The following is a 25746-nucleotide window of genomic DNA, read 5'->3' as shown; positions in this document are numbered from 1 at the left end:
TTCTCTATCTGTTTGCCTACTTGGGTACACTGACTTGTTCATATAGCTTTCTTTCAAATCTATAATGTGTAAACAATATAATGCTATTCTGTAAGGCAAGTCTTTCATGATGTTACTTTGTGCAGCCATTTCTGAGTCTTTTAAGTACCATCATCGTGTGCAATGTGAATCTAGTCAAAAGAAACATGCAGTATTTCAAGCATCTGTCTCTAACAGTTCTTGAGTCACAAGCTCGTGCTCAGAACCTCAGCGAAGCATCGATACACAATTTAAAGTAATTTTTTGGTCTTTTTGATCATCTCTCTGAACTCAAAACACTTTTTTGGGTATATGCAGCTTAGAAACATGTAAGCGTTAAGATACACATACAGTTTGAGGTGATTAGAAGATTGTAGTTGTGTAATGCTTTAATATTAAACATGGGGGGAAAAAGATACTGTTGTAGTGATAGTTAAAGTGGATTTCTTGAAGAATAAACAACAGAAAGCAAACCAGCATCCGAAATTTCTCCTCTGCAAATGAGCGTTACTTAAACAATCATAATTCCTTTAAAAATGAACTTCATTTTGCCTAAGAGAACAAACAGAACTGAAGCCACCTACTGAGAAATTCTATTTTGCTAATTTTTATCTATTCTAATGCAAATCGTTGTTTTAATCCCCTTAACTCATCCATCATGCATGACAGGTCAGCCAGCCCATTGTCTGTGTATTTGAAGGATTCCTGTCCAAATCAGACTTTCTGTCAGTAGCACTGGGCAGGAGTCTTCTCCTTTCTGATCTGCTCATGTCACTGAAAAATTGCAGCTACCTTGGAAAATAACACAGCAATTACATATGTACATGAAAGTCGCACGGGGTCTTCACAAAATATGTTACTAGGAGTTCCTATCATAGCAGGGGCAAAAAAAAAAGGATGTCAGATTAAGGACATCTAGGTTTTTGTATAATCTACTAAACATCTGTAGCTGATCCAGAGAAATGGCAAAGGTCAAGTTTGAGGATTTTTTTTTTCCTATGGGGATTTCTTTGTATATTCTGAAGCCTAAAAATTGCTGTTTGTTTTGAAATGCATTTTTGGTTACAGTAAAATACAGTTTAGAGTAAGCAGAAAATAATATAATTACAAGAGAGCAAAAAAAATCCATGTATTTTTGTAATATTTAAATTTTAATTAAATGGGGTTTAGAGTAAGTCATAAAACCTTCTTTTGTTGAGACAACTGACACTGACAAAATACTAATTAATGAATATTCAGAGACATCTCTGGATCTCTCCTCTTTGAAATATGTTCTGTCTGTGTTTTTAAAAACTCAAAAGAAGAAAATTAATAAACACGGCTTATGTGGAATATTTCCCAGTATTAAGACCTGCCAAACAGGATCCAATGCATTGCTTTAGTGTCAATGAAGACTTTTGAACCAGATGTGTCTATGGGTCTTTTTCATTCTTTTCTTTAAAAGTGAAGCCAGGATAAAAACCAAAAGGTTAAGACTTGATACGAGGAGAATATCTTTCCATGGTACTATTAGGTCATTTCCCTTTTGCTGTATAAATCAAATTGTGCTATTGCTTCAATCTGGGATTATTTTATTGTTGGTGGTTTAAATGCAATACACGAAAAAATTTCTTTTCTTTGGAAGTATCATTGTGATATAACTTCAATGAGTCATTGTAATTGTTTGCTCATTAGCATCCGTAGGGATTATTTCAGTTATTTTGTTTCTTGAATCTTTTCCCTGTCTTCTTGGGCAACCTAGTTACCGTACACTTTGCAGGCAGTTCATTTGTGTATAATAATACTTAAGTGGCTTATTGTAATCTTGTGTGTCTGCATACACACACCCCACTCGGGCAGCCCCTATAACCCATTTTAGGAACGCTGCGGTCTTTGTCTCCTCTCGGTCCTGCCCTGGGATGGCTGCTTTTGTGCATGGTCCCTACCTAGAGCCAGAGCCAGAGCTTTGGCTTTTGAAGGACTCGGTGCAGAGTTGAGCAACAAGCTCCAGCAGGTTTAAGACTCTCGATTATTTTTTTTGCCCCCCCCCCCCCCCCCCCCCGCCCCCTCCCATTGCCTGGGGAACTGTGAGGACCTGCCCATGTCCTTGGCTGCTGGCAACCCCAGCACCCAGACAAGTGCCGGTGCAGAGAGATGGAAATCCTGTGCTTGATGCAGGTTTGAGGCTGATTATTTTCGCTACAAAGCGAGTGAAAAATAGCTCCCATTCTCTTTCACAGGGCTGGAAGAGTTACCTCCTGCTTTACATGCCCATTATTAGAGGGTGCCTCAACTGAGAGGTCCCACAGATCTGCAGATTTGGGCTAGGGAATAGTAAATTCCCTAGCTAGGGTCTCCCATCTGTACTTTAAGGCATTACATATACTGCTGCTTAAAGACGAAAAAAAGAAAAAGAAAAAAAAAGTGGAGGGGGATCAAGGGAGCGTTTGCATTGGCTCACTTGGCAATTAAAAATGCATAAGTGAAAGAATTGCCACGAACTTGCCCAAAGGGCTATAATAAGTAACATCCTGTATAACTAGTACATAAAGTGTGCTCTATTGTTTTGAATGAAATGATTGTGTTTGTTTTTAGGGTTGTTGGTTGGGGTTTTTTTCAGAATTGTAACAGTTGGAATACAAATAGTCTCATGTTTTTCTAATTGCGGTAAACATATTTTAAAAATCGCTGTTTGATCAACTGTAAATATTACCAGTTCAGAGGTTAAATGCTGTTGTTGAAGTCATTCAGGGAAATCCAGCAGAAGTGTAAATACGGCAGAAAAAGCTAAACAATATGGCAAAGGAATATTTGCTGACTTAAGAGTGCAGGATCAACACCAATATTTTTCCAGTGATGCTAAACCTCTTGTAACTGCTAAATTGGATTTGTAGTTGAATGAAGTATCAGCTGCTGTTGGACAAGCCCATAAAGGCCGGACGGCTGGCCTTTTGTAGGCAGGGCTTAGAGGACGATTGATATGTTTTAGCACTTTTGGGATTATTGTGATTAGGAGGAAGCCATTCTGAATGATAGAGAAAAGGGTGTAAAAAACACAGTCCACAGCTGGTAAGCAGCATGTATTTGCTATAAGGAGAGGTCACAACTAGTTGATCCTGCTGGTTCTGGCATTGATTGACAGCCAAGAAAACTTGATATTATGAAGCAGAGCCTTCTTTTTTCTCCCTCCCTGCCCCTTTTTTTTTTTTTTTTTCCTTAAAGAAATGATGCTTCTGTTGTGTAAAGCCAAAGTATTTTCAAAATCTGGAACACTCACTGGTTGCAAGCTAAATGTCCAGAGACACAGCTGCAAATCTGGAGTTGTTAAAATATCAGCTAGAAATGAGTATTCAACCCGTATTTGTGAGAACAGTAAACAGGAGTTACAGAATTAGCTCTGATGCTTCTGTGTTTGCCTTTTTCATATGTGTTAGTCTGAACTAAAACCCTGTTTGCCATATAGTAGCAAATTTATGCTAAGTATGGGGAAATTTCAAGTTTGCTGAACTTGTTAACTGTTATGCCTCTGGTATATCTGCGATACTTCGCAAGGAATAATAGATGTAAAAAAATATTTTACCATCCAGAAAACAGTTTTATCATCTTATTTCTATTAAGCACCTGCCTCAGAAAACATGTAGGCTATTTCATCTTATCTCCGCTACCCACTTGGAAACATAGTACCTTTTTTTTTTCTTTCCTTTTTTTTTTTTTTTTTTTTCTTGTGAGCAGCCATCCGAAAGCTCGCAAATGCACATTTAAATAGTTGGATCTCTGACTCTTTTTAGTGGGGCCGTACCTCTTTCAAAATTTGAGTTTAGCATACCACACAGGAAAGAACACAAGCTTGCCAACTCCCGCTGAGCGTTTTTTCAAGCCTCTGAAAAGAATGAATTATTCAGCAGTAAGCATGCTTACAGCTGGCCATTTGGGAGCTTTGATGTGCGAATCAGGCGGTTGCATGAATGCCCTTATTGTCATGTTATGTGTACACAGTGTGTGAATTATTGAAAATAGTGAGGCCTGAGCCTCATCTGGTAGAGATTACAGTGCAGGCATGCTGGGTGAAGGTCTGTAATTGAAAATCCCCAGATGCTGTTTATTTGGCCTATGTCACGTGGCCTTCTGCAGAAAGCTTGTCTGAACAAAATGCTGCCTGCCTGGGAAGCGCCGCCCAGCCCCCTCCGAAGCCCTCGCAAAACCCAGTGTGCGGACGACTTAAACACCTGCCCATAATATTTTTAAAAGCTTAAATTAGATTTGCCTATAACGTTTAAATAGAGGATGCCTTACTTAGGGGTTTAAACTGCTTAGCCAGTTGTTGACTTGCAGAGCTCTTTTATCTACAAGAGGCTTTTTGTTAGCCAATTTAGCTTTAAAGCGTCTTCAGAAAGCGGCACTGGCAAATTTTAGGTAAGCTCTCCCAAAGCCAGATATTCTGCCGGCGAAACGGAGCAGAAAAGCAACGAGGCTGGGCACCGCAGCACGTGGCAGGGCAGCTCTTTCTCCATGGGCTACCAGCCTGGCCGCCCAATGTCCCTGTGGCCACCTTCTGATGGAGGAAAGCCTTCAAACCAGCCTGTCCCTGCTGATGATGTCCACGCACGGACCCCTGCCATGTCGGGTGGTATCAGGATCTGGCCCACGCTCAGCAGCCAGACAAAGGGCTCGGTGCTGCTCGCAGAGGCTGTCCCAGGAGGACGCTTGCCTGAGGAGCCGTGAGCTGGGCAGCAGGCTCCTCATCGAGCAAAAACCCTGGTAACTCTCCAGATTTGACCCCTGGGCACAAGCGCATCACTTTTGAGATCATCAGGCTGCATAGCAGCTTGGAGGAGAGGTGACCAGAAATAGTTTACCAAAACCAGCTGAAAAGCTTTGCCATGGTGAAAATACGGCCATGAGCGTGACTTAGGAGATGAAATGTTTGTGCAGGTCTGTCCCCAGACTTTGCACTCAGCATGTGAAGTGGCTGTTTTGAGCCACAGTCTCACAGAATTTGGAGAAATTCATAGTATGTCCTTATCTGAAAAGAACAGGCCATTTGGTCATTTCTTGAATTGTTTTGCTGAGTATGAAAACTTTTTAAAATTAGCTGTTCATTTTCAAATTGCTAACCCACTTGATTTCCCACACTTGCCTATTTTTATCACATTCGGATGGTGCCAGTTACTGGGAGGGAGAAGGTTTAATTTGTGTCATTAATGTTCTAAATAAAGATGCCTGCCTGCCATGTGGCCGGCAGCTCTGCAGGGATGTGATGCACCGGCTTGCTGCCCCATTGCTGGCGGGAACTGGCTTTGAGCAGTGATGCCTGTGGCCGGGACTGGGGAAAGGGACACAGCATGGCTGGGGGCATGTCAGCTGCTCACGTAGGTCCTGGTACAGCCTGTGGTGACCCCTGTACAGAGGTGGTGGTGCTGATTTTGGGCAATAAAGGGGTTGCCAGTTACACCCTCCTCACCCAGGGGGTGATTTTCACCATTGGGGGCCTTGCCCATGCTGGGCGAGTGGGGCCGAACCCCCCCTCAGCACCAAGGGTGGCACCTGGGAGCCTCACGGAGACCTTTGTGGGGGCTGATGCTTGGCTGCTTTAGGCTGGTTTTGAAATCACGTTAGTGGGGGAGGCTTCCCTGCACAAGGGCCCTCTGTTAGAGCAACAACTGCCTCCCACAGGGAGAGGCGGGTGGGAGCCTCCCCACTTTGCAGCTGCTTCTACTTATTTTGAACAAGAAGAGCAGAAATGTCAGTCGTCCATGCTGCCTGTGAGGTGTCTGGGATCGCCGCACGCTCCCTGGTTTGGGGTGCTGCTCCTCAGGGACGGGGCAGTACTTGGGAAGGTGGAGGGGAGCCCATGCCTGCTGGCAGGAATGGGGCTGCCCTGGGGGCCACGGTGAGGCTTTGGCACCCCGCAAAGCCTCGCAGGTTTTCTAGCATCTGCGCTGTTTTCTAGCTGAACCTCCTTTATACTTTCTGCCATGACTAAAAAAGATGTTCTGTTGTGTAAAATGCCTCTTCCTCAGGGGAAGTCCAGGGAGAATTATAGTTTGCAATTGTACTGACAGTACAGAAGGGCATGACAGATAAAGCCTGAATTTAAAAGGGAAAAAAAAAAAAAAAAACACAAGAAGAAGCCTAAATAAAATGTTGGTTGTGGTCCTTTCCTGATCCTTTCAAGTTCCTTGGAAAATATTTCTGTGCTATGAAGATGTTTTATCTGACCGGGCACCTCCCCACACCTCTTTTTTATACCTGAACTAAAGCATTCAGAGGAGGAGACTGTCACAGCAGATGACAAGAAGAAGGAGCTGAACATTTACAGTTCATAATCCTGACCTCTTCTCAACTGCCAGGCAATTTCCTAGATATATATGACAGGGAGAGAGAGGGAAGGCGTGTATGGAAAGTATTTCCACAGCTGAGCTCTTCTTAGAGAAAAACAGTTCTATTTATTAATGAGTATTTTTCACCCTAAGTTTTCTAATGGCCAATTAAAGAAGTTCCTTGAGCTTTCTTTGGTTTCAGAGTCTTCTCATTCCCAAGAACAGGAAAGGGTTTTTTTAGGATTATTAAGCCTTCCTTACTTTAAAAATCCTCTCTGGGCCTTAGCTGACCAGGAGATAAGGTCTTTGCTGTTAATATCTGTCAGAGTTGGTAAAGAAGAGCCACCAGTGTTTGGTAGATAACATAATGGCTGTAAACTTTTAGTTGGGGATGTCTATCTGTATATGTCAGGCAGTGCTTATATTTGTGTTTGTGGCTTTTTGATAGTCCAAAAAAGAATTTATGACTTTTCTCAGATCATTTTGCCTGGGCAGAAGGTATTTAGCGAGCCTCATGAGGCTACAGTATCTCCTGCTCTGGTTAAATCTGATGCATATTTATTTGCCGTGTGGAAAATATGGCTGTAAGGAAAACCTAAGGCTGTTTCCTCAGACACTTTGCATGGTTCCTTGTAGAGTTCCTCCTCCATCTAAGTTAAGCAAATTATTTCACCCTGTTGACTCTTCTCAAGCTAGGCTCCTGTTAGACTTCACCTTAAGGGGAAGCAACCACTTCACAAAACCACAGTCTTGTTAGTCATAACCCTGCTGTGCTAAGGTGGTGGCTAGAGAAACCCCTCCTTGGTTCAGGCCACTTCGTTGAGGGACTGGGGCTCAACTGGAGGCAGCACTTGACTGGTATTTTGAATAATACAGTCTAGACTTTCAGTACTTGGTGTTTTTTATGAAGCTGCTTTTCCTGTCAAGTGGCTGCCTGGGAATCTGAGCTTTCCTTTAAAAATAGGTTTTTAACGCTCTTGCCTGGGAAGAAAACTGTGAAACTGTGAGAAGGTTTAACTCTTCCTTCCTCAGCTACGGCCGAGGGCTGCACAGGGCTGCACTAACGGGCAAGGGGTGGCTGTGCTGTAACTCGTGCAGTGGCCATGTATCTGAAGCATCTTCAGTACAGGCTGAGGGACCAGAGATGACAACACATCCTTTAACCCCCCTTTTAGAGTCGCTGACCTTGCAGAATTGCCAGTTGCTGATAAGGACAATCTGACAAAGCTTTTTGCACCAAAAAAACTAGTCTGTGTGCTTAATGTATGCACGTACCTGAAGATGTGCAAAGAAGGTAGTTTCTGGAAGGGGGGCATTCCCCAATTAAATGAAAATGTGCGTTTAGAGATATGGAAGTGTTTATACCACCTGTCTTACTGGTGATTGCAGGAATGCGGTGATTTCTGAAACTCACCAGACTGCAGGGGGCTGCTCTTGCAGGCTACCATCCCTTTGGGCTCTCTGTTGGCAGGCGGTGAAGTGCTTCTTCCTGGTTTTCTTTTAATTTTTGTGCACCTCTTTGCTGTCTGCTAGCCTAGTACTCACTAAAGGGACACTTCAGAGGTATAAAAAGTACCAAGCAAGAAGGTTTTTGAAAACTCTTGTCCAAAGCACGTTTAGTATGATGTGCCATCGCTGTATACCTTTTCTGCTCCCTTCTCATTGCCATGGCCTCAGGCTCTTGACCTCTGTCAGTTTGTTTTCCCAAACCATATGATATTTTTCCATTGTATAACTTTTCCATCTAATATTAACAAAGAGTAGAGCAGCTTCGTTTCGGTCCATGCCCAGCACCTGCAAGTGAATTCGCAGTTCTGTCACTGTGAGGTAGCTGCTGTTACAGCACAAGGACATAGGGGAAGAGCACCAGTATGAAAACTTATTCTCCAAATTTGAAGTGAACAGTTCACTTCAGGAAGAACATGAGAAAAAACATGAGAACAGAGAGATACAGAGATCAAGCGTTCCTTAGTTTCACCCCACGAACACAAAGGCTCCTGTTCACTGCAAATGGCAGGTACCTTGTGGGCACGACAGGCTGCAGAACTTCTGTCCAGCCAAAAGACAGTGGCTTTGCATGAAATTAGTTAACTAACTGCTCCTCTGTTTGCATATGGAAATCCCTCATTTGTGTGCAAGAAGTGCTGCTTGTCTGTGCAACTGTTTGCTCATGCAAAATTTACCTCTTGGAAGTTTGTCCTGAAGAGACCTGCTGAAGAGTTACAAACCTCTCGTCACCGTTACAGTGGTGCGTTGCAGGAAACCTGGCACACAGTCCGGACCAAAACAAAAAAGGAAACAAAGCTCTACTCTGAAGCATGTTGATATTTCATATTCTAGTACCCATTTAGCAAACAAACCACGGAAGAGACAGGAACCATGAGGCATTTGATACAAAGGGTGTAAAATAAGGCTCAGAGGGAGAGACAGAAATAAGAAGGAAAATGAAGGTCTAGTTTGACTAATTGTGTTCAGTCTTCCAGTCAACAAAATGCCCTTCAGATATAGGCAGGCTACTTCCAAACTTCCCTGTCTCTACCCCACAACATCAAACTGAAAGAGTTTGAGCCTGGTTGATATAATAACTTTCTGCATTCCCCAGCTATGTACTCATCCACTTTAAAATAACTTTGTGGGTGACAAGTTATGTTCTTAACCTCCCCATTTTCAGCTTGCTGCTAAATAATTTTTCTCATTTTCTACACATGGGCTGCTTATCCCCTGTGCTGAATGCAAATAACTCCATAACTTAGGACTTGTTGAACAAGTGTATTTAAGTTCTTACAACTTGTGGAGAAGTAACATAGTAAGCAGTGAAAATAAACAGGGCACCACATAAAACTGTGTTATCTTCTGTGTCAGCAATATTTAGGAAGGAAATTATTTGGAAAGAAAACGTTAGTTTGTATTAGGTAGCATAATGTGTGACTGAAGAAGAGTCAAACAGCCATTTTAGAAACTTGGAAATACTATAAATTTCTGAGAGAAACAGAGCTGTGAATAACAAACCACCACGTTGATCGGCTCCGCTGCAGCAGGAACGTAGGCACCGCAGGGTGACAACTCTGGTGCGTTGAATTAAGGGTGTGATTGACAACCTGCTGAACTGTCAGTCCAGGAGGCAGAGTGCTTCCTGGCAGGGAGGATGGATTTTGCTGTCCTCCTTGTAGCATGAAAACTTGGGGAAAAGCTGATGCAAAACTGTGACATCTGGGTGATTGGTGCTTTGGTTTGGGTGGCACATGACCTTCTCAAGAGCAGCTGCTCCTCCCAGCAGGTCTCTAGGTGGGTTGAGGGGCAAACATCACCCAGCACAGTCGGAAGCAAAACCAGAGGAGCCTGGACCTTGTGTCAGCCCCCAATATGGGGGATTCTCCAGTTAGAGATCATCCTGGGCACCACTGCTGGCCGAGGTGTGCCTCTGCCTGCAAACAGATGCAGGACTTTGGTGGGAAGATGCTGAACCGCATAGCCCTCTGTGTAGTTCGCGTAGCACATACAATGTCTGTTAAGGAGAGGGAAGAGAAATACTGATGAACAAGAAGAAATACTGATAAATATTTTGCAAAGGGGAGTAGGTGTAAGAAAACATAAGCCTCATCTGCATGGAGCTCATGTGTTTAAGTATGGTATTTTAATGGTGTTTATGGATGTGATGCTGCTTGTCCCTTATCATGAATTTTTCTTTGTTTCAGGTAGGAATGAATTGATAGCCAGATACATCAAACTTAGAACAGGGAAGACACGGACCAGGAAGCAGGTAAAATAACCCAGTGGGGAAGTATGCATGTCAGTGAATGACAAAACATAGCATTTTTGGCTGCAGTGGCTGTCTGTGCTTGAGCTCTGATGAGATGATATATTGACTTCACTCTTCAGATTAAATACATGCTGTTTAGAAAATATTTTAAACTCCAGGTTTTTATGTTGTGCATCATTTCAGTTGCGGTTTGAGGATGCATTTTTTTATTAACCTATGTGTACATGAAGCCATTATCCCCTGTATTCGGGGGAAAAAAATTCAGAAGTTGAAGCAGAACCATAAAACATTGTGTCTTATTTCTCTTTAAGGACAGTTACAGAATATAATAATTATTTTGAGATGGTGGATAATGGAACTTCTAGAAGTCCAGACCATTTGCCTATGTAACATAGGTTATGAACCTTGGATATGTGCAGTAAATAAATAAAAACAATCTAGCAGGACTGATTGTAATCACAGCTTCAGCTCATGGGCAGTACTTGCTACAGGATGAAAAAAATAATTAAAAGATTTCCCGAAGAGTCTTTAGGCTCCGGGTCTGTGACCACAGTAAGATTTCATTCATCAAAAGAGTCAGAATAAACATCCAACCAGTCTTAAGTCTTTTTCATATGATTATCACATAACCACTAACTTATCTCATATGACTAAATCCTTTAATGTATAGTATCCACAGTGATCAGCAGCCTCATAGAAGGCACATGCTCTGTGTAGTTTATGCAGTGGTTACTAAACCCTTGCACTGTTTCAAAATGCTTCGCAAATCGCAGAGTCCCCTTGCTTTCTCTAACACCAAGTGCGAGATTCCCCTTCTCCCCACCCACGTGCGTGACAGAGGAGGAGGCAGAGGCTCGTACACTTGCATGCTAGGCGTGTTTCGTAGCGCAGGGTAAGGTGACGCTCAGTCAGCACACAAAGATGGCCTGCTGCCAGCGCTTGGGTTTAAAGCACTTTGAACTGGGTGATTTTTTATTTTTTTTTTCCCTGGGTGGTGTCCTTTGTCAGTTAGGAAGAAAATGTATGTACGAGGGATGAAAAAAGATACGAGACGGAGAAAAGCCACAGTGCGTGGAGAAGGAGCAAACAAAAGATGGGCAAAGAAATCTAAAACAAAAGACCAAGTCCCAAGTTCTGCCCTGCTATGCCCACGCAAGCTCCAAGAGTCAGGGAATATGCTGGGATCTTAAAGTTGCATCAGGAGTCAAAATGCAGACCTTGGGGCTAGATCCTTGGCTAGCATGTGCTGGCAGAGCTGCAGTGAAACCAAGAAGGCTGTGATGGCTGACATATGGCCATGTTCTGCCTCTGTACTTGTACATCCCTCTATAGTGATTCATAAACCACTTTAGATTCAGTGTTCAGAAAAGTTTGATTTGCGTTACTTTTGAGTTTCAACTGAGCAATTAAACGTTACAATTATGCTTCTTGTATAACCTTTAACAGTACTAATATCCCACTGAAAGCAAAACAAATGAACACGTGTGAAAACTTGGTCTACGTGTTTGACTACAAAATTGCTTAGTAAGCAATAGTGTAACTAAATTACTGCAAACTGGTTCCTGAGTGGCTTCCTGGACAAGTCTCTGAAGGTGGCCTTCAGGGGCTGTGCTCATTTATATATTACTGTTTGCTTCCCTACTAAAAATACAGGCTTTTTGGTACTGTCGTCATGGAGTAGTCCTATAGAGGCAGGAAATCCAGCTTTGTTTCTCCTTTTCATTTGCTTTGTTCTTCCCAGATAGGAATTGTAACTAACTTAGGAAAAATGTTGCAACACCTGATATGGTATGCCCTGGGTCAAACAAGCGTGGGATATTTCTCTGTAGTGGTTTTTACCAGCGTTGCAAGTTTTAAACCTTCTCACAGAGGGCTGTAGGATGCTGAGCACTACCGAGTGATGCTGGGCAGCATCATTAAACCCTCATCATCAATAGCATGGATTTCAGTACATGCCTGAACAAACAGGCCCTTTACTGCACAGGCAACAACTTCAGACCAGTAACTGGTCTGGTGTGGGACTGGGTTTACACATCTTACTAAAATATAATGACGATAAGCCAAACCTGGACATCAGTCATGCTGATGTCAAGTTACCGGTCCTCACTTACATCAGTGCTTTGTGGACTGGATGCTGAGATTGTCGAGGAAGCCAGCACAGGTTCAGGGACCTATGTTGTGCCAGTATTTTATCATCCGTGCCAGAATTCAAAGTGTTTCAGTGAGGTCAAAATGCAGCCTCAGGCTCCTCAGCAGAGCTGCAGAACACAATAAATAATGGATAAAACTTATCAGTGCCAAGCTATGTCTCGAGCCTAGTGGCAAATGGTCCGACTGGGCGTCTGCATCCCTGGCAAATGGGGTAGAAATCCTGCTGGCTCCCCGCACAAGAGCGCAGGGCCTGGCCATGGATGGGATCAGTACCAAAGCACGCGGGCTGCGTCCAACTGCGAACTCTGTCTTCTATCTTATAGCTGAATGCACAACCTGGTGGGTTACACTTTTTTTTTTTTCTTTTTTTTCCCCCCTTAATCAAGTCACTGCAGTGATGACCTGTATTGTTAAGCTAAGAGCTTGGTATCTGGCTGGGAATGTGGTATCTTTAACAGCAGAGCTTACTGAAGATGCAAATAACTTCCTCCCCTCAGAAAAGTTATTTTTTTAAAAAAGAAAAAAATAGACATTTTAAATTTGATTTGCTTTTTGTTTTTCTTTTGTTTGTTTGTTGTTTTTTTTTCCCTATAAACCTGAACAATGTAGGTCTCTAGTCACATACAGGTCTTAGCAAGAAAGAAAGTTCGAGAAATTCAAGCCGCCATTAAGGTACGTTTGGCTTGCCCAGTTGTAGGGGGCTTTTCATCTCCATGGTTACAGGCTTTTCCTTTGTTTCCTCCCTTCCCCTACCCTGCAGGTGTCTAGTCACATTCAGGTTCTTGCCAGAAGGAAATCTCGTGATTTTCATTCCAAGCTGAAGGTATGCGCTTTTCTGCTTTTGGGCTTGTGGTTGCTATGCCTGTCCCTTCCTCCTCCCCGCGGTGATGGGCGAGCGCCTGGTGCTGCCGTGCCTGTAACCTCGTTTTCCTGCATGTGGTAGCTGTCTGCGTCTCTTTGTGTTTAATCTCTAGTTTCTGCACTAGCATCCACATTAAAAACGTTGTTTTAACACTGTCCAAATGCAAAGTGAACTACTCTTTGTAACAGCTCAGCACCTAAACCTGATTTTTAACCCGTTAGCCTTTTTTTTTTTTTTTTTTTTTTTTAATATTTAAGTGCTAGAAGTGTATTTAAATACACAGGGGTTTTATGCACTTGTGTAGATGCTTTTTCTTTTTTGCTTTTTCTAGAGGGGTAATTGGGGTAATTGTTTTCCATTCCCAAATGTTTTTTGTCTGTGCTTTTGAAATGCTATCAAGAATACTTAAAATACATTGTTTATTCCAAGTGCCAGAGAGCACAGCTTATCAAGATTTCTCTAACTATATAAGGTGTTTCTAGAGTACAATCTAGCATCACCTCAAGTTACGTACTATTTACAAGATTCCCTGAAATTTAATTTTTTTAAGTAAAATATTGACTTTTAATCTTTGGAGAGCCTCAGTCAGAGTCTGTTCAGGGAATATTAAGTATGTTTGCTTAATCTGATGTGATGAATTGTATATGTCCCCATTTTCCCTGCTTTCCATAAAATATATTCTAAGGCTAAAAAGAAACTCTTGGAAATGCTTAATAGGGGTTTCTTGGCTTGCTTGTTTTTTTCAAGTTTTCCAGTGGAGATCTTGGGACCCTTTTTTTGTGTTTTTTTCACATTACTTAAAAATGGAAGAGGGGGGTTGGCAGTTTTTGCAGTTGATTTTTTCTTTTTAATAAAAAGTGAAGGAACTTGTAAATCTTTTACTTCCCTCCTTTTTTTCTTTTTGTCGATCCCCCCCCCGCCGCCCCCCCCCCCCCCCCCACCACCACTAGATGAGAACAAATCATGGTTTTGTTCTAGCTGAAAAGCAAAATGTTTCAGAAAGTAATTTCACAATACTAGGGGGTGAGCACTGCAGATGCTTACCACAATCCTGAAACTGCAGCGTAAGAATAACAGCCTGGCTTTGTAACAGGCCCCCTTGACAGAAGCACTGGGTTTTTTCTTCCACAGTGGGCAGCATGCTGGCAAGCTTGTATGGCTGTTGGTGGCTGGCTTTTTAGCTGCACTGGCTGAGCAGTTGGGGTTCATAAAGAACAACTAAGACAACTTAAACATACTGCTTTTTAACCGAGGGTGCAATAATACAGAGATATGTAGCATTTTAAGCTTAAAATGTCAATCCTTGATGCCTAAAATTAAGTACGTAAATAGGTGGCCTTACTTTCAGAGGCGCTTGGCACCAGCGGTTCCTGGGGAGTTTTGCAGGGCTGGTGAGCATTCAGGGCTACAAGAATCAGGAAGCCCACTTAGATACCAAAATACAGGCCTAGGAGCCTAACAAAAATATTGGATTTACTGTTCTAAAATATTTCCCTTTCTGAATGTCCAAAATAGTTTAAAATATGAGGACACTTATAAAGCAAAACATATTTTTAAGTACTGCACCTGCTGTCTGGTTTTTATTAAAGCCTTCCAAAGAAGGCAGAAGCTAGCTAAACCCTTATAATATTTGAGACCTCTAGTCTAGATGCTGTTTGCAGTAAATAGAATTCTCCGTTTCAAGGAGTTGCCTGAAGAAGGGAAGATCTGTTAGGGCAACAAAATATTTTGTAAGGGCTTCAGACCTTGCTGCCCCTTCCCACCTCCAAGGGGGCTGCAGCTCCCCCAGCACTGAGTAGAAAGTGGGGGAGCTGCCATTTCAGTGCAAGGAATTAATTGCTTCAGGAAGTCCCCCACCTCCATGCTCCCAGCATGCTGCAGGGGCATTTGCTTCAACTCTTTATGACTACGTGGCGAGGACAGGGTGCACAGTGGTGACGAAGATGTGCTGGCCCCTGGCCTTGCTGCCCTCCAGGCGTCACTGTCAGCAAAAGCTGCCCTAGCCCTTCCCCAGTGAGTCTTGCTGGCCGGTGGGTCCCAGGCTGCTCCTCCAGCCCCTCTCCTGGGCACTCATGCTGCCCCAGGATTTAGCTCCCCAGGAGCCCTGGCACAGCTCCGGTGACTCCTGCATGGCCCCCAGCCTGAGGAGTACTCAGAAAGGGCGGAGGAGCCAGGCTCTCCCCATCTCCCTCCTCTTTTTCTTGCCATTTTTGGTCTCAGTGAACTAGGTGCCATGGCACAGCATCTGCCCTCTTGCACAAGCCCCTTCCAGGGAAGTTGCAGCCTCCCACAGACCCCTTTTTCCCTGCAAGGAAGAGATGAAACTTTGATTGAAGAAGGTGCTGTAAGGAAGATGCCTTTATGAGAAAGAGAGCCCTCCTTGTTTCTCCAGGGAGCTGCAATTACCCTCTGGAAGCAGGACAAGATGCCAGTTTTGGATCTCAGATAAAACCTCTTTCCTCCAGACGAGTCAGTAGTGCTACCGCCCATTTTGATTTCTGTGTTGAACCACCTGTATGGTCCAGTGTCCTTTGAAAACTGCCTGAGAAGGACATCACTGATGTGAAAGGAAGACAAGATTATACATTTTGGCATCTAGAAGTGATAATTGTTTCGACGGGGGCCGTTCTGCCAGCAGCCTGGACCACCCCATCAACTTCCTCAGGAAGATGATGGACTCTCATTCTCCTGGAGCAAGTGCTGCCTGCGTTTGCTGGTGAAGGGGTGACCAAGAAGAAAATGGCCAAGGGAAGCACTGCTGCTGACCTGGGCCGATCTTGCCCTTTTAACAATGAGCAGCCATCTGCAATTACACTGTTAAACCTGTGATTGGTGGCATCTAGGGGAGCAGTCACTACTTAAAAGAACCACATGCATCTGATGTCAAGTTTCCCACCTACAGCATGAGGGAAAAGCGCTCTGTGGACTGATGCAGAGGTCCTTCATGCCAGTCCATAGCTATGAGCTCAGTCAGCTCTGACCCGCGGCCATCTCTGATGTTTCTTCCTCTTTGCCACCAGACATCCTCTTTGAGCACCTCCCATGCATGCATGAGGCAGAGTGTTGCAGAGATACTGGTCGTTCCCTGTGTGCCAGCGCTGCTTTAGCTGAAATAGTCACGGGCAGGCTCTTGAGGATTGCAGGGGCATGGGGCAGAGGCTCTTTCCCCTAGCTGACACCCATTGCTAATGGTTTTCTTCATAATTTCCTATCAGTCTTTCAGGATGTGGCCAATCTGTCCTGTTGACCTCAGTTGCTGGTCTCTTGCTTTGATGAAGGAAGGATATAACAAATAACTCTTGTTCCCCAAGTACCTGCTGAGTTTATTTTATACTGAGACATGTTTCTGTCTCACCTTGGTCTGAATCCTGCTTATGGTGAGGAGAGGACTCAGCCGAATCCTTCTGTGTTTATCTTCTGCAAAAATCAAAATGGATGGAAGGATTTCAGAGCCATCTGCACCCACAGCATTGGATGGAGTATTATTGAAGCTTACATAGTAGATTGAAACCTCACCTGTGTGCCATAAAGTCTGCTTAGTCCAGCAAAGTCCCTTTGCTTTGATGATAAGTGCCTACAGTCACTCTGGATGGATGGATCCTTAGCCTGCAAGAAAGAGAAGGTTTGAGTGTAAATGCTGTTGCTGCGTTTCACCACCAGTAGAGAATGTGTGGTGGTTTAACCCCAGCCACGCAGCCGCCCACTCACTCCCCCCTCATCAAGAGGGATGGGGAGGAGAATCAGAAAGGAGTGTAAAACTGGAGGATTCAGACAAGAACAATTTAATAGGCAAAGCAAAAGCCACGCATGCAAGCAAAGCAAAACAAGGAATTCCTACACCACTCCCCACAGGCAGGCAGGTGTTCAGCCATCCCCAGGACAGCAGGGCTCCATCACGCATAATGGTTACTTGGGAAGACAAACACCATAATGCCAAATGTGTCCCGCCCTTCCTTCTTTTTCCCCTAGTCTATATATATATAGCATGACGTCCCATGGTATGGAATACACCTGCCCTGGCCGTGTCCCCTCCCAATGTCCCGTGCCCCTCCAGGCCCCTCACTGGCAGGGCCCAAGGAACCGAAAAGTCCTTGATTCAGTGTAAACATCACCCAACAACAACCAAAAACATCAGTGTCCTATCAACATTGTTCTTATACCAAATCCAAAACAGCACTGCACCAGCTATTAAGAAGAAAATTAACTCTATCCCAGCTGAAACTAGGACAGTATGGCGCTTGAGCCTTTCCAGGGTTGTTGTGCATTTTAATTCTTTTTACAGCAGGAAAATACTCCTATGTTAGACATGTTAATCATGATTTCTTGAGGTAATTAAAATCTTCCTGAAGTTAGAGACATTTCTTCTCATGAAAATGGAAAAAGTGACTGAGATAAAGCTGTCCTTGGAGACAGATCTGAAAGGCAGCTCCTCTTCATGACATCTCCTCTCATGCGGGGACTGGAGGAGGCAAAGCAGAATTTTTAAGACTAATGTTGTATTTCCGTGTCAAATACACCAGCCCATAGTGTTAGGCTGCAGCATTTCCCACCTTTGCACTGATAGGTTACCCAAGTCACCTCTGTCCATTCAGGGGAAAAGTTGGATTTGAAGTTGTGCATAAAATAGAGAGTAAAGGTCTTCACAGCAGGATATACATCTGTCTTAGACTTTCATTTCACATATTTTTTCATAGTGCAAGATTAATTAGACAGAGACAAAAAGAAACATTAAAATGCCTATAGTTCACATGTATTACATGTTTTAAAATCCATTATTCTACATACCGCATTGAAGGATAAAAAGAAAATATTGTTGTCAATTATAAAATGCTAAAGATAGCTCTATACTTTTTAAATGAACAATGATAAAAGCCTTGAAAAATTCCCTTTGATGTGAATGGAGTCTTCAGCATTTTGAAATACAATAAGATGAATTAATTGCTACTCATTAGGCAGCAAGTTGGGACAGCTTTGAATGCGCATTCTCTTCTTGGCATTAGCTATTGCCTGGCTGAAATAGCCAGCTTTTGTATTTACTCCTGTCTTCTCTAATAATAAGCAAATTGGAGATCAGGGCTAGAAACACTGAAGTGCTCTCTATCTTTTGTCCAGAACAATTGTATATTGTCATGATTTGTTTATCTTTTTTGAGCTACAGCTAATTATTGCAAAGGTTATTTGAATCAATGCAAGATCTGAGCAGAAATAACATCTGCAAAATTGCTTATTAGGAATCTATTTTATGTTAGTGTTACTGTAATACCCATTTTGTGAGCAAATTGTTGTTTCTTCTCTTATGTCTTTTTTTTTTCCCTTACAAGAAAAGTTTTGTATTTTAAATATTGGTACGGGTTTTAAGTCTTCTTGAGTTAATACTGTGTTCTGTTGTGCTTACTTTTCCTCATACTGTCTTGATTGTTTTTCCCAGAGTCATAGATAACATGGTATTCAAAGCCCCATTTATCATTCTACATTCTAGGCTAACAGTTTTTATTTTTTGCTGTAGAACTCGTTTGAACTGATTGATTGAATTATTCTTCTGTTTATGTTGGATTAAAAGAAAGTCAAGCACAAATCCTTCTGTGCTTGTCATGTAGAACTCATTTCATGTGGGGCTTTTATGGATATTAAGATTCATAATTGGATGATACTGGGGAATTGTTATTATCTAATTTAACTATGTATTTTGCATTCCAAAAATAATGGGTGAAAAGTAAACCTCAAGGGCCTGATTCATTAAAAGTTACGTAGTCTCCTTGCATTATATTCTTAGCACTTACACCTTCCAAAACCAAAGTGTTAGCAACTGCAGCCAGAAGCAGTCAGCTAAAACAGGAGGCAGATCCTGATCTCCATTACAGTGATGATATTTTAGGGGTTTAGTGGAACTAGACCAGATTTTCACTGTACTGTAAATTCACGTTGGTAACAGTCACTACTAATTACGTACCACAGCAGAGAGGACTTTTATACGGGGAGGGGAAGGCAGCGATCTCAGAGTGCAGTCTGTTACTTAGTACAGTGTCATTCCTGGGCAGCAGCAATCCCATCAGAGCTCATAAATTAAGTAGGGTCAAGCCAGGTCAGGGCCAGATGGGACTACCCAAGGAATACCTTAAGCTCTGGCAGGATTTAATGATTCGGTAGGAGATACTGTGCCTCCAAGCCTCTGCCGAACCTCAGCACGGGACTCTGCAGCACGCTGGCCCAAACTTTTATTTTACATACGTCAGTGTAAACCTCATTGACCCGAAAGGATTTATTCCGGCTTTACACAGCAGCACAAGTGAGAGCAAAAGCAAAGCCCTTCTGTCTCAGACAAGATAGGAAATCAAAGTCTTAACTATTTGAGGTCATTAAAAATCCCACAATGTTCTTGTTTAGAGTAGGGGTGTTAACCCATTTGTCCTGGCCAAATTCCAACCTGGGTGATTACCGTAATCTGCCTGTTTAAATTACCCCTGCCGTTTTAATTGGATATATTACTTCTCTTGCTGCCTAAACTGTGATGTAATACTATTGTGTGTTATTAATCAGTTACCAAGTTTCATCCCAGAAGCAACCACAGTGCAATGATAGGAAGAAAGAGTTACTCCCTCCTTGTTACGAGTGCTCTCCATTATGGCATAAAACCCCCCTAACATATACTTGTTTGTTTAAGTGGCAGACAAGCTAATATTTCAGTTTAAATAAACAGCTTTAAAATGTGGATTTCCTATTTGTTTTTGAAGATTATGAAGTGTGCCTGATTATACAAGCATAGGCCACCACGTTGCAGCTCTCCAAAACATTCCTGGAGCTGAAGGTACCCTTTTGCCAATGGAAGTCAGATTCACTTATGTATTTTTATTTGACTTTGAGTTTGATTTCTTTGATGTTTGAATGTGAAGTAACAGTTACTTTGAGAAAAACTGATCTTCCAACTATGCAGGGGTTCCTAAGCCTACAAAAGGTGAAACTTCCCATTGATGTGTGTTGGCTTGAGTCTGCTGATTTCCAGTGGAGCTGGCAGATTTGTCACCGTTGGGAAACTTTGTAGGAGTCATTGAAACTCCTCAAGACTAGCCCTGTTGCAAGGGCTGTATTTCTGGCTGTCATGCTAAACATTTTTGCTTTCTCTCCATCCTCCTGAAAATATAATCGGTCAAAGAGGATGAGATGAATTGCCACCACAAAATGCGGAACATTCTAGGGTGAAAAGCAGCAACTGACAAGAAGGAGGGCACATCTCTTCTCACATTGTGATACAAAAGATGTTTTCTCCCTCCAAAAATTACTGTTGCTGTTCCTAATATTCAGGATCATCAGGCTCACTGCTAATGGCAGCCAAGAGCTCCACAGGACAGTCTAAGTGTCCTTCCTTTTGTGAACAGAAGGTCTTAAATGAAGTGTAAATCTTTGAAAATTTTTCTTGGTTCATCTATTATGGTGGGATTTACCTGCCGTAGCTGGTGCCGTGTAGAAGCTGGGTGTCCAGGCTCTTTCCTCTTCTAGTCCTTGGACAGCAATAATTACAGAAAGTAATGCACTCCCGATGGTTTCAATGCCTGGTGAGGATGAAATACATTGTCCCCTGTAGGTGCTTACTGCACTGACAATAGCAGGGGGTTAGCCAGCTGCCTTAGACTGGAGACTTCAGATGGCTGAAGTGAGGCATGGTGAACTATGGCACAGATACATAATTTACCCTGGGCTCAGGCAACTCCCAGCTATGGACTTGTGTATCTCTAACAAAGCTTTTGCTTTTAAATTCTACTTCAGTTCAGTTCCTTCTAATGGTAAGGGCATTATAGCAGCAGAACGGTATGAGTTTGGGAACTTGGCAGGAGCACAGGCACCGGCTGCACCTTCACGTGGTGGCACAGCGTAGCTGCCTGCAGCTGTGAGGCGTTGCAGGAGAGGAGGCTGTAGTGCCACAGCAGTTCTGGGGAATAGCAAGATAGTCACGAAAGCAGTGCTCGTGTAGTTTGGAGGTTAGTAGGACCCAGAGCACGTTTCTCAAATCATGCATTTCACACACAGGGTATCAATCCCCTGTTCATTTGGTTTTGTTACGATTCAGCAGACCGCGGGTAAGACTCACACGGTTTGGCATTTCCAAGCCCGCTCACCTAACAAAAAAAAGGGCGAAGAACAGAAAAGTTCGGTGGGACTAACATCTCAATATTGCTTAAGGACATTTCCTCGTTTTCATGGTAAGAGCGAGTGTCCTTACTGTGCAGCAGGTCAGCTTTCTGGAGAACTGCGTGAATCATGGGGTACTGCCACCTCTTTAACACCCACCAAAGCGTTTTTTAGCCCCGTGGTCTGCAGATATCCAAAGGATGCCAGTAAAACATGCCATGAGCAAACCTGCTGTGGGCACCCTCCTACCCCTGGGGCAGGCAGAGGTGAGTGAGAGGTGACATCCAGCTCTTACCCAGTGTATTGGTTGTGGTTCTATGGGAAAGCTACAAGTCGGAGAAACGGCCGAGGTTTGTTCACACACCGATGGGTGCCGTGTCCTCCCACCCACTGCACAGAAGCTGCTCTGTGGGTGCACGGTCAGCAGTCCCCGAGGCTCGGGCCGCTCAGAAAGCAGTGTCCGGTGCCACTGCGCAGGAGGCAGCGCGCTGAGCCCGCAGGTGTCGGTGCTGCTGCAGGCAGCGCCACAGCCATTGCGCTTCAGGCTGGCACCCTGCGAGGTGCGGAGCAGGGATGCTGCTGGAGCAGCTACTCCCCTGCTCCACCTGCTGCTCTCCCGGGCTGCATCCCGCAGGGGCTCCTCGCGTGGCTCAGGGAAACAAGCTCAGAGACAATCCCCTTCATTCAGTATCTGCAGCTTTCACTCAGGGAGGTGAGGGTTATCCCTCTATCCCTCCCCTGTGTTTTGTTGTTAGCCTCCCCCCCCCCCCCCCCCGCCCCCGCCTTCCTTTTAATGAATCAGTCCCTAGGTGAAAATAATGCATTCGTTTAAAGCTGATATTAATGCTGAGCAAACTGCTCTTCCTTTGTCTCTTACTATTTTGTTCATATTTTGCTAAGAATCTGCTATTCTACACAAGTATTTTAATAAACTGTTTGTTGTTGTATCCAGGTAACAAGCATGGTAAGTATTTTAACTAAACCAAGTATTATGTACCTTAGCTGTGCTTGGCAGAGATTTTGGCTAGCTTTTCCTGTACTTTCAGCCTGTGCTGTTTCTAAAGGAGCTATTCAAAGGAAGAAAGTGCTCACCTATAGTACTACTACATACAAGCTTTAGAGGGAGCATATGTGCAAAGGCATATATCGTATATAAGAGCATGCATCTCTTGCCAGCATGCTTGCTACTTTGCTTGTAAAAATAAAACCAGAAAAAAAATCCCCCAAACTCCTTGCCTAATACTGCTTGTGTTCCTTCATTCTAAGTCACATACCTAAATATTAGCACTTATTAATACAGTACTTCTGGATGAGGAACCCCACTTTACCAGATAGTAACGGTCCATTGTTACTTAATTTACCTGACCTAAGATACCCACTTAGTTAACACTGTTGCATTAAGAGGCTTTCCTTTTCTATTCTGTGATCATACGTGATTGGCAGTGACTAGGACTCCCAGCGCTGCTCTAATACAAGTAATCGATAACAACCCGTCTTTTCCTAAACTTGTTCCTGTATGCTTGAAAACAGCAGAAATTTTATGGCTGATTGTTTTCTTTGGGAACACTGTAAATCAGTAAAATACCAGAATTGGAAGTTTAAAATGTTATTTATATTTTTGTGATTTAACTTCTAAAATACTTATCGTAAAACAGAATCCAAATTGTTTCTAAACCTGTAAGCATGAAGAAAAATCTGTCATTGTTTGTGAGTCAGTCGCAGTTCCGTGTTCTCATCTTACAGCATAATACGAAAGGCAAACTTCTCTTGGATCTAAATGATAGAGCTCAAATCTCCGTGCTCCCTGTCTTGCCAGCAGAGCCTTAGCAGCACACTGTGTTTAGTCCAGCCTGATTTAAAATCAGCAGAATTTGCCCAGATAAACAAGTGGGCAGTAGTTTGCTCTCCCAGAGCTTCCTGCGTGTTGGCAGAGCAGACTGTGAGAATTCAGGTCTACCATGTATGTCTGAGAGGAGGTTTTGCCTTGAGGTAGCTTGAGTGTTAGACTCCGTGCTGTATTTTTTTTTTTCCCTGCATGGTTTGCTATTTTTTGCATTTTCTGTGTGGCTTTTTAAGTTTTTAGTTATGTGCTTGTAGCTGCAGTTATTTAACATCATTTGTTGTGCCAAATGTTTTAAGACTCCGTGTAATTGTCATATTAAAGGATCAGACAGCAAAGGACAAAGCACTCCAGCACATGGCAGCAATGTCATCAGCTCAGATAGTCTCAGCTACTGCTATTCACAACAAGCTGGGCCTGCCAGGAATTCCCCGTCCTACATTTCCTGGGGCACCTGGGGTAAGTTGTTAGCCGAGTCCCAAAAAAAACCCTGTATTCTCTAACAGCGTTCAGTGGAAAACTAAGGCTGAATGAATGGATTAATGCTTTCACTTGTGTTTGCAAAAGGAATCATGCTTGTTCAGAAATATCCAAAATCTTTCGACAAAGAAAACAATTGTCGGTCTGTTTGTTTGCTTTTCCTCTTGCAGTTTTGGCCGGGCATGATTCAAACGGGGCAGCCTGGATCCTCGCAAGAGTAAGTCTGAAAATTAAAGTGTGCTTCTATATGCAGTGTGGGGCTGGCTTGTGCACTTTGCTGCCAGAAGCTATCAATGAGGCAAGAACTTGCACATTTTTCCAAGAAAGAGGAAAAGATAGTTGTAGGGAAAGGAAGAGCCTTTACAGGGATGTGAACTCACATTCAAAAAGTTGTAAGGGATTCCAAACCTCAAAGCTGAGGCTGAGTACCTAATGGGTACACTCTTTTCTCTCATTGCATGGTGAGATGCAATGATAATGCCAGGGAAACAACTTGGGAGGTTTTGCTTGTGAATAAGTTTCCAGTACAAATACTTCCATCCTCTTTTAGATACGTGAGCAATGTATTTGGAAGCAAGGGGAATTTATTTAAGGTATTTAAGGAAGCCTTTGCCCCTCTGGTCAAAGGTCCATGGGAGTCTTTGTACCCCTGTAGTGCAGTGTCCTCTGGATTTATTTGGAATCAAAGCAGTCACCATCCCTGTTTGCTGCGACAGTTGCAACGGGTGGGTCAGGTTTCTTGCTGCATGACAGCACAGATGAGCTTCTGCCTTTAAGATGATGGGTGTAATTCTCATCTCACCCTTTCTTTATTACTTCTTTACTGTCTGTCTGTTAAATATGCTATGCAAGGAAGAGAGGTGTGTGTGGGTAAAGGTCATTAACCGTGTCTTTTCTTATACTATGTGGCTCTAATGGAATTTACTGTGAATGGCATGGTGTATGATTTTTGTGTAACTCTTTATTCCAGCGTAAAGCCATTTGTTCAGCAGGCCTATCCCATACAGCCATCAGTCACAGCTCCCATTTCAGGTAATTCTTACATTTATACTTTGGAAAGACTTGAATTGTGTATTGAATGTGATGTATTAATTCCTGAGATGGACAGAGCCACTACTCCATGTCTAACACTTCCTGTAGCTAAACCAAACACCAGTCTCAATGTCCTATTTTCTGATTATACTTGAGGGAAAATCATTGGGTTTGGGTTTTTTGGTTGGTTGTTTTTTGGTTGGGTTTGTTTTTTTTTTTGCATTTTAGGTAGGAAGCACCAATACATATGCAAGAAATTGTGATGTGATCTCCAGTCGGCATTCCAAATTGCTGTAATGAGAATAAGCCTTAACTTACTTTAAACTGAGACTAAAAACTCTTCCAAAACCATATATGCTTAGCCTTAAGTATAAAACATCTCTGTGTATCTGGTTATTGATAACTCTTCCCTCTCCTGAAGGTCCTGCTCTGCCTGGTACCACTTTGATAAGTACCTAATGTTTATTCTGACTTCACTTGCTCAAATTGATCAAGCCCTTCCCATGGCTACTTCCCTACTCCTTTTCCCAAGTTTGTTTCATGGCTAGTTTCAGGAAAGATCATGATTTCTTTACAGATGGTAAATAATTTTACATCTCCCTTACCAAATGACACCATGCTTCTGACTCTGAACTGGAGTTTTCTGACTCTTACCCATTTTTTATGATTTCCTAACTTGCTGCTATTTAATGCTTAAAACTAAGACTGTCTTTCTGCATCCCTGATTATTTCCTTTTTCTTGATATCCCTAATTGATAACATTGTTTTCTAAGGCAGACATTTTGAATAGCCTTTTTTTATTCTTCCATGTTTTCTCTCAGAATAGGATTATTAGCATTTCTGAATCAGTCAAAACTCATGCATGAGTTTTTGCTTCATTAGAATTGCTGTTCATTCTAACCAGTCACGTTTGTAATTCCCTATTTCATGCAAGCCTTACACCTTCATTGCCTAAATTTGAGGGTTGGAGACAGGTACCATACTCCCATTACGGGATATGGACACATGCTACCTGTGACCTCTCCCTCCTTCTCAACCTAGTTCAGGATTACCTTTGTTTTCTAACCTTTGGTGCCTCTCCCCTGCCTTCCTTGTGCCTGTGTCTCTCCCCTGATCAGTTTTGCCTTCGAGCTGCTGCTGCCTTTCCCTTCTTCCTTTACAGTCTTGTTTCCTTCTCGTC

General features: G+C 43.0%; 1 protein-coding gene across 8 annotated transcripts in view; it reads left to right on the top strand.

Moving 5' to 3' along the window:
- The window catches only part of TEAD1 (TEA domain transcription factor 1), a 162011-nt gene that overhangs the window by 104579 nt on the left and 31686 nt on the right, over positions 1-25746 (top strand). For 2 of the 8 annotated variants that reach the window (XM_080404775.1, XM_080404773.1), the window contains 7 exons: positions 10013-10077; positions 12838-12900; positions 12989-13051; positions 22167-22178; positions 23379-23513; positions 23705-23751; positions 24505-24566. In XM_080404775.1, coding sequence (XP_080260901.1) covers positions 10013-10077; positions 12838-12900; positions 12989-13051; positions 22167-22178; positions 23379-23513; positions 23705-23751; positions 24505-24566 — 447 coding nt within the window. The remainder of the gene's footprint in view (positions 1-10012; positions 10078-12837; positions 12901-12988; positions 13052-22166; positions 22179-23378; positions 23514-23704; positions 23752-24504; positions 24567-25746) is intronic. The other 6 variants (XM_080404780.1, XM_080404777.1, XM_080404774.1 and 3 more) reach the window with 5 other exon arrangements.

The sequence above is a fragment of the Falco punctatus genome (genome assembly GCF_963210335.1).
Source record: "Falco punctatus genome assembly, chromosome: 10".
In the NCBI taxonomy this organism is placed as follows: Eukaryota; Metazoa; Chordata; class Aves; order Falconiformes; family Falconidae; genus Falco; species Falco punctatus.
This window is presented reverse-complemented; position numbering and strand designations above follow the sequence as displayed.